Source organism: Carlito syrichta, unplaced genomic scaffold, assembly GCF_000164805.1.
Source record: "Carlito syrichta isolate Samal-C Ts95f unplaced genomic scaffold, Tarsius_syrichta-2.0.1 Scaffold88020, whole genome shotgun sequence".
Lineage (NCBI taxonomy): Eukaryota > Metazoa > Chordata > Mammalia > Primates > Tarsiidae > Carlito > Carlito syrichta.
Window position 1 is genome coordinate 17,763 of NW_007032116.1, and position 7,895 is coordinate 25,657.

Here is a 7,895-nt window from a genome sequence, read left to right on the forward strand (position 1 = left end):
AGCGGCCACTGCACTGCAGTCTGGGTGACAGAGTGAGACTCCAACTCAAAAAAAAAAACCCAAAAAAACAAGGAAAGCACTTAGCAGAACACCCGGCCCCCAGTCACTCCAGTCACTAGCTTGTTACCGCCATGAAAGGTGTTTCTGAGCTCACAGCAGGATGTGTTGCTTTTGACCCCCTAGTCTCCCCACCCACTCAGGGCACCCACTCATCCATAATGTGAAATCAGAAGGGACCTTCTGGAATGTTGAGTCTGATGGCTTTTAGATGGCACCGTGGTTGTCCTAGAGCCCTATGGACATGCCTCAGGGACCACCTTGGGAAGGGGGGTGGGCGCTAAGCTCCTTCCAGCCCCAAAATGTCTCCCTTTAATCTGCTTTATATGTTGGGCACTCCGTGTTTTGTTTGAGGAAATTGGCTGGAAAAAAATCGGAAAGCATGGGTCAATATTAATCCTCGCTGGGCTTGGTGGCCCAGCCTCTAATCCCAGCACTTTGGGAGGCTGAGGTGAGTGGATTGCTTGAGCCTGAGGGCTCGAGACCAGCCCAGGCAACTTGGTGAGACCTGTCTCTGTAATAAATAAAAAATTAGCCGGATGTGGTCGCGTAGTTCTGGCTACTTGGCTGAGGTGGAAGGATTGCCAGAGCCCAGGAGGTTGACACTGGGGTGGCTATGAGTGTGTCACTGCACTCCAACCTGGGTGATGGAGTGACTCCAACTTAAAAAAAAAAATCCTCTAATTTTACCAATGGGGACATGCAGGCCTCCCTGCAGGTTGGTGACCAGGCCTGGACTAGGGGGTTGGGCCTCCCAGACCAAGGCACTCCAAACATCCCTGTGGACTTGGTCCCTGTCTAAGGGACCAAGGTGTTTCTGAGCCCACAGCAGGATGTGGCCATTGGAAATGCACACAGCTGATCATTCTGGGCATGCTGCCCTCACTGGCCATACCTGTTGGGAGCTGGCCACGGAGGCCCACTGAGTGTTAGGGATCAGGGAGGGCTGTGGACCCCGAGACCACTAGGATGTGTTCGGGAGCCGTTGACCCCATTTTCCTCTTCCTCTTACCACGCAGCACAAGCAACCTAAAGGAACTCTGCTGATCTAAGCTGAAGGCTCTGTGACTGTGACAGGCATGGCTCACTCTAGAAACTCATTGTTCCTGTTTCCCATAAACTGCGGTTTCCGCTTATGTATTAGATATAATTCAAATTCAGGTCACATTTGGGAACCTTTTATACAGTACAAGCTTCTTTATAAGATTTAAAAGTATATTTGTAGAATTAGTATATACTTATGGAGAGCTGTTTTAGATGGTATAGATGATTATCTTTAGATGGTATAGATGATTATCTAGAGTTACCAGAAATGGCCCAGCACAAACCTTGGGCTGGGCCACATTCCTGAGGGCCCAGCGCGTACTTTGGACTGGGCTGCATTCTTTTAGGCCGGCTTTAGCTACAGTTAGTGTAGGGTTTTTCTACCTATTATAGAAATTGAATTTATTTTATTCATAGAAAGTATTGTAGAATAGGTCATGCTAACGTTAGGGAATCATGTTAGTTCAAGCATGATCAATCATGATATTTTGAGGTTTAATAAGAATACAGTTAACTTTAGAAATTACATTGTCTCCATTTTCTACTATTGTGGTTTTGGCCTTAGTACATTTACAGTTTATATCTGGGTTTTATTTTTAGAAGCCTTGTTGCTGATGATCAGTTTTATATATTAGGATCAGGAATTAGAAACTTTCATAGAAATTAGGATAGATATATAGGACTTTAGAATAGCCATTTTGTTAAGAGATTGTAGTCTATTGTTCCAAAAAGTGGCCCACCGTGAACCTTGGACTGGGCCACATCCTGTAGAGCCCAGTGTGATCTTTGGACTGGGCCACATTCTTTAGGAATTGGTTTAAGCTATAATTAAGAGCCTCCGTAGCATTGTGTAAGTAGTATTAGCCTAGAATAGAAAGGTAATAAAATTTAAGTTAGTCATCATGGGTGTTGTGTGCGCATAAGCTTTAGAAGTTATTGATTATCAGAACATCATGATGCTAGTAGGGATTGTTGCACTGCTTTTGAAGAGCATTAACTAGCAAAGGGAACAATAAGACAATCTTGGGGTTTGTCCTTCCTCATACCTGAGAAAACATCTGGTGGGTGGGGGACGTCCCTCCTGCACCTGGCTTTGTGTTTACATGAAAGACTTGTGAGACTGTCTGTGTAAAATTTGGGGATAAATACCTGCTGTAACTTTCAATAAACGGCTTCTGCTCATTTCACTGAACAGTTGTCCACTTTCTTTCTTTCTCTTTCTTCCTCTTTATGTCTATCCCTCCATCTTTCTTTCTTTTACTATCTATCCCTACTACAGAATCGGCTTCTGTGATAGACAGAGTCCAGTCTCTTTCTTTCTCCCCCTTTCTCTTTCTTTCTCTTTATTTCTCCAGAATAATTGCCAACGCTGCCACACCTTCCAAGGGACCTCCTAAATCTCCCCAAAACTTGCAGGGGCTGGCCCCCCGCACATACCCTCTGTGCAGCCCTGTCCCTTCTAGGTGGATCAGAAGCTGCTTGTAGTCCCTCCCTGATGGTCTAGAGAATACGCACTCCTGGGCTGAGCGCCTTGTGAAGCTGAAGGCCAGCCTTAGGGAGCCCTGGTCAGTGGGTGGAGATAGCGGCCTCTCACTAAGGCCGCTTTGACGGTGGAAGCTCCTCCCCATTGGACATCACCCCGGGAGCCATGTCTTGCCTCTCCGGTTCTTCTTGGCCCAGAGGTCTGAGAGGAAGTGAGAAACCCACCCGCTATCACACACCTCTCTGCCTTTCTAGCATGCCGCTTTTTCTCGGGCCACCCCCTCCCCAACACACCCAGCTGTCTGAGCCTCAGCAGTGACTCCTCCCCGGGCTCGAAAGTGAGTCATCATCATCAGCACAACTGTGACATCGCTCATTATAATATAGTAACCGCAACCAAGATTTTTTTTTGAAATGCTTACCATGGGTTAGGTACTGTTATACTTAATTATTGAGCTTAATTCTCACAATAACCCAGCAAAAGAGGAAACATCATGCCCAGTTTAGAGACCAGTCTGTGGAGGATCAGAGAGGTAAAGGAACCTGTCCAAGATCACACGGCTAACAGACGGCAGAGTCAGAATCTGACCCCAAATCTTTGCAGCCCCCCTGTCTAAAACAGCAGACCCGCCTTGCCCTGCCTGAATCTTCCTTATGGTCCATATCACCACCTGGCATTACATGTCACATCTGCATGTGTGTTTATGCTGTCACTCCCGTTAGAATGTAAGCTATGGGTAATGAGGAATTTTTGTCTATTTTCCCCACTGCCCTATCCCCAGGTACAAAACAGTGCCTGGCACTCAGAAAACATCCTTGGGAACTGGGTGTGGTGACTCACACTTGTAATCCCAACACTTTGGGAGGCTGAGGCAGGAGGGCTGCTTGAGCCTGGGCAACATAATGAGACCTCATCTCTACAAGAACATTAAAAAAAAAAACTAGCCAGGCATGGTGGCATTGCGTCTGGGAGGCTGAGGCGAGAGGATCCTTTGAGCTCAGGAGTTTGAGACCAGCCTGGGCCACATAGTGAGACTTTGTCTCTACAAAGAATTTAAAAAATTGCCAAGTGTGGTGGCGCACCTGTAGTCCCAGCTACTTGGGAGGCTGAGTTGGAAAGATGGCCTAAGCCCAGTAGGTCGAGGCTGTAGTGAGCCATGATCATGTCTCTGCACTCCAGCCTGAGCGACAAAACGAGATCCTGACTCAAAAAAAAAAGGAAAACAAAACCCCTGTTGGCTACATGACCAGGTGGCGCCAGCATTCATCTGACTGCCCCCCTACCCGGCCCCTGTGAGTCCAGCTCTCACCCCAGGCGCCCCCAGTCCCCTCCAATGCTGCCCACTGGTGGCTGCTGCTTACTCTGCTGTGGAGAAGGCCAAGGTGAAGTTGTGCCGGCGCTTCGTGGGGTCCAGCTCTGTGTAGTCAAAGGCATCGGGGAAGAACTTGTGAATGAGGGCGCAGAAGGCCATGCCGCTGCTCCAGCTGGAGGAGAAGTTCTGGATGTCCACGTGCTGTGGCCAGAGGGCACAGAGGAGGCCTCGGTGAGCCTGGGTCAGAGGGCCTGGCTTTGGCCCCTTCCCACCCTTGCACCCTTTGGGGCGTGCACCCCTCACACCCTCTCCAGCAGGGCCACCTCAGACCCCAATCTCACCCGCGTGTCCCTGTCCCATGCCCACCTCATAATTCCTTGTCATGGCACGGCACCACTCCAAGAGCATGTTCTTGACCCCGCCAATGGCTGTCCCGGCTGCCTTGGTGTTCCGGAACAGGGCTGTGGGCCCTGAGGCTGCCCTGTGGGGGGTACGAGGCCAGGCCAGAGAGGCAGGCTGCTGTGAGGGGCCCCGCTGGGGGAACCCCTGCCCCCCGATGTCAGTCCTCCTGCCTTGGCACTGCCCCTCGGGTCACCCTCCACCGACCCATGGCTCCTAGGGAAAGCCCGGCCCAGCTCCTCGCCTGTGTCCTACCCGCCGAACTTGTCCACGATGGCTTTGCGGTTCTGTGCACGGGGGCCCCGGGACCGGGGGGGGGCTGACACCCTGCGCTCGGGTGCCTTCTCCTTCTTCTTCTCCCCTGAAGGAGGGGGCTCTGGGGGACTCTGGGGTGCATCGCTGGCTGAAGACCCACTGTGTGGAAAGGGCCAGAAAAGTGTGAGAGAGGCGGGGACCACACTCCAGGACATGAGGAGGGGCCAAGGGGCTGGGGGCGTCACTGCAGTCGAAAGGGGCACTTGTAGTTGTGGCACCTGCACTCGGCATGTGGCCATTCTCTGCCCAGCACTGGGGGGGGGTGGAGGGGGAATGACGAGGCCTAGCCTAACTTTGGGAAGCATGTGGTCTGGTGAGGACTTGTGGACACTGCCAGACACGTCTGAGGTGTGACTTGAGTGTGATCCTGCTGTGTGATCTTGGGACTGTCACATCACTTTTCTGAGCCTCAGCTTTCTCATCTGTAAAATGCGGACAAGAACACCTGCCTGACAAGGTGGTTCTAAGGTGGCCAGTGTCAGAAGGTGAGTGTCTCCCTGCTGTGCCTGGCACACCATGTGTGATGCTCAGTGAATATTCGGTGGCTATCTTTCCCTAAGAAAGGGACAAGGAAGGCCAGGTGTGGTGGCTCATGCCTATAATCCCACTCAGTACTTGAGAGGCTGAGGCGGGAGGATCACTTGAGGCCAGGAGTTCAAGACCAGCCTGGGCTACATAGCAAGACTGTTTCTACTAACAACTTAAAAATTAGCCAGTATGGTGGCACTTGTCTGTAGTCCCAGCTATTCAAGAGGCTGAGGCGGGAGGATCACTTGAGCCCAAAAGTTCAAGGCTGCAGTGAACTATGATTGTGCCACTGCACTCCAGCCGGGGCAACTGAGTAAGACCCTGTCTCTAAAAAAATAAAAAATTTAAATGTGCCAAATGTAGTGGCTCACACCTATAATCTCAGCACTTTGGGAGGCGGAAGCTAGAGGATTGCCTGAGCCCAGGGGTTCAAGATCAACCTGGGCAACTTGGTTAGACCTCATCTCTACAATAAATCAAAAAAAATTAGCCGGGCATGGTAGCACATGCCTGTAATTCCAGCTACTTAGAAGGCTGAAGTGGAAGGATCGCCGGAGCCCAGCAGGTCGAGGCTGCGCTGGCTGTGAGCATGCCACTGCACTCCAGCCTGGTGGACAGAGTGAGACTCCAACTCAAAAAAAAAAAAAAAAAAAGATTTGAAAAACAGAACGGGACTAGGGGGTGGATTTTTGCTCAATATAAAGGTAGACTCTTCCAAGGACTAAAGTTGTGCAATGGCAAATGATGCTGTCATTATATTCAGGCTCAAACTAAATGGCTTTGCACTCGGTAAGTGTAAACTTCACAGTCATCCTACTAGGGGGATGCAGATAAGAAGAGCTTTAGCAGCATGGCCAAGGTCATACAGCTGGTTAGTGGCAGAGCCATTGTTCAAATTCAGGTTCTCTGGCCTTGAGGATGCAGCTGACGCTGTGGTCACATGCTGGGCTGCAAGACAAGACCCTCCTAGTGAGGATCGGGAACAGTGATTTCGGCCATGGCATGGGAGGCGGACCGGGTATTTTCCATGCTCCTTGAGTTTTTTGGGCTGTGCCCTGGGAATCCTGGCATGTCCTGAAATTAGGTGCTTAGGGACGCCCAGACTGAGGTGACGGTGGACTGAAGGGAGCAGAAGGTGGGAGCTGGGCCGGAGCCCCCAAATCTGACAGTACCTGGCTGCAGGGCTGGTCTCTCGGGAGGCTGCAGAGTCTGGACCCAGCCCATCTAGAGGAAAGGAACAGGAGGGAGGCCAGCTGGGCTCTCCATGAGGGGCGCCTTGCACCCCACCCCAGGGCAGTCCCCGCAGCATCTGGGCCCCGGGCTCTCACTCACCTGGGCTGAGGCCCTGGCCCTCCCCTGTGGGGCTCTCAGGCCACGCCTCGGGGGAGCTGGGCACCGCCCCTGCCCCGCCCTCCGGCTCTTTCTCCACCTCCTGCTCCTGTTCTTCACTGGGACTGCCTGGCTCCTGGAAGGGACACGGTCTGTGTGGACTCTAGTTGTCACACAAGCACCTGCCTGGCTTTGTGAGGACTGCGGAAAGATCTGGAAGGCAGCCTGCGGCCACGGTGCTGCGTGCTTGGCTCCCTCCGCCCCGCCCCAGGCTCTGGAGATCAGCGAGAGGAACACGACTTTCCCAAGAGAATAAAGCTGGGGTGGGGGGCTTGCTTCCTCGGGGAGCAGGAGATGTGAGGGAGGGAGCCTTGTCTTCCCTCTCCTCTGCCTCACTCACCGCCTCCTCCTTCGCATCACTTTCGGCCTCCTCTTTCCCATCAGCCTCCTTAGGTGCCGTTTCAGCCTCATCTTTCACCACAGCCTCCTGGGAGTCAGTCTTGGCCTCATCAGCAGCTTTCTCCTTGGGTTCAGTCCTGGGCTCCTCCCTCTTGTCCTTCTCCTCCTGGGAGGCCATCTCGGCTTCCTCCCTGGCTTCCTTCCTGGCTTCCTCCCTGGCTTCCTCCCCACCAGCGTCCTGAGGTTCAGGCTTGTCTTTGTCATTGTTATCAGCTTTCTCCCCAGATTCAGCCTGGGGCTCCTTCTCCTCCGCCTCCAGCGTCTCAGAGCCCAGTGTGCTGTCCTGTTTCTCCTCAACCTCCTCGGGTTCACATCGGGTCTCTTCTTTCCCACCAGGAGTCTCCTGAGAAGCTGCTGTGGTCCCTTCCTTCTCATCCTCCTCCTTTTTAAGTTCAGCCTCGGCTTCCTCTTTCCTACCAGCCTCGGTCTGGGATTCCACCTTGGCCTCATCTAACCCATTTGCCTCACCCTGGAATTCCGCTGCAATGCCATCCTGGGCAGGTGCTTTGTCCTGCTTTCCTGCCCCATCGGGATCGTCCATGGTCTTCCCTGCTGTGCCTTGGGTCTCTTCTGCAGGAGCCCCATCTGCTGGCGACCCAGGGTCCTCTGCGGTTGGGGTGACGGTGGTCCCATCCTCTGAGGGCTTCCCTTCCTTCTGCTCCATCTCTGGAGAGAGAAGACAAGCAGGTCTAGTCATGCCCGGCCCTGCCTGAAGTGAAGACCCTGCCCTCATGGCACTCTGGCCTGGGCATCAGGAGGTTGCTGGTTCAGTGCTGACTCCCCCCACTCCTTGGGCATGGAACCCCAGCATCCACGTTTCCTATGGCAAAATGAAGGGTGGAGAACGGCTTCCCCAAGATGGGGTGGTTGAGCTACATTGGCTTGAAGTTGGATGGCATTCCTCTAACGTCTTCTGTAGGTTCTGGCTTTGGGTTTAAGGGACATTGAATCATGTAATGCCTTTTCAGT

At 52.6% G+C, this 7,895-nt stretch overlaps 1 protein-coding gene across 1 annotated transcript in view; it reads right to left on the reverse strand.

Moving 5' to 3' along the window:
• The window catches only part of SMTNL1 (smoothelin like 1), a 10,733-nt gene extending 3,143 nt beyond the window's left edge, over window positions 1-7,590 (reverse strand). Inside the window, exons 1-6 of the mRNA XM_008057761.1 lie at window positions 6,838-7,590; window positions 6,471-6,603; window positions 6,311-6,362; window positions 4,551-4,709; window positions 4,263-4,377; window positions 3,946-4,097 (exon numbers count right to left, since the gene is read on the reverse strand). Coding sequence (XP_008055952.1) covers window positions 3,946-4,097; window positions 4,263-4,377; window positions 4,551-4,709; window positions 6,311-6,362; window positions 6,471-6,603; window positions 6,838-7,590 — 1,364 coding nt within the window. The remainder of the gene's footprint in view (window positions 1-3,945; window positions 4,098-4,262; window positions 4,378-4,550; window positions 4,710-6,310; window positions 6,363-6,470; window positions 6,604-6,837) is intronic.
• Between the last annotated feature and the right edge of the window lie 305 nt (window positions 7,591-7,895).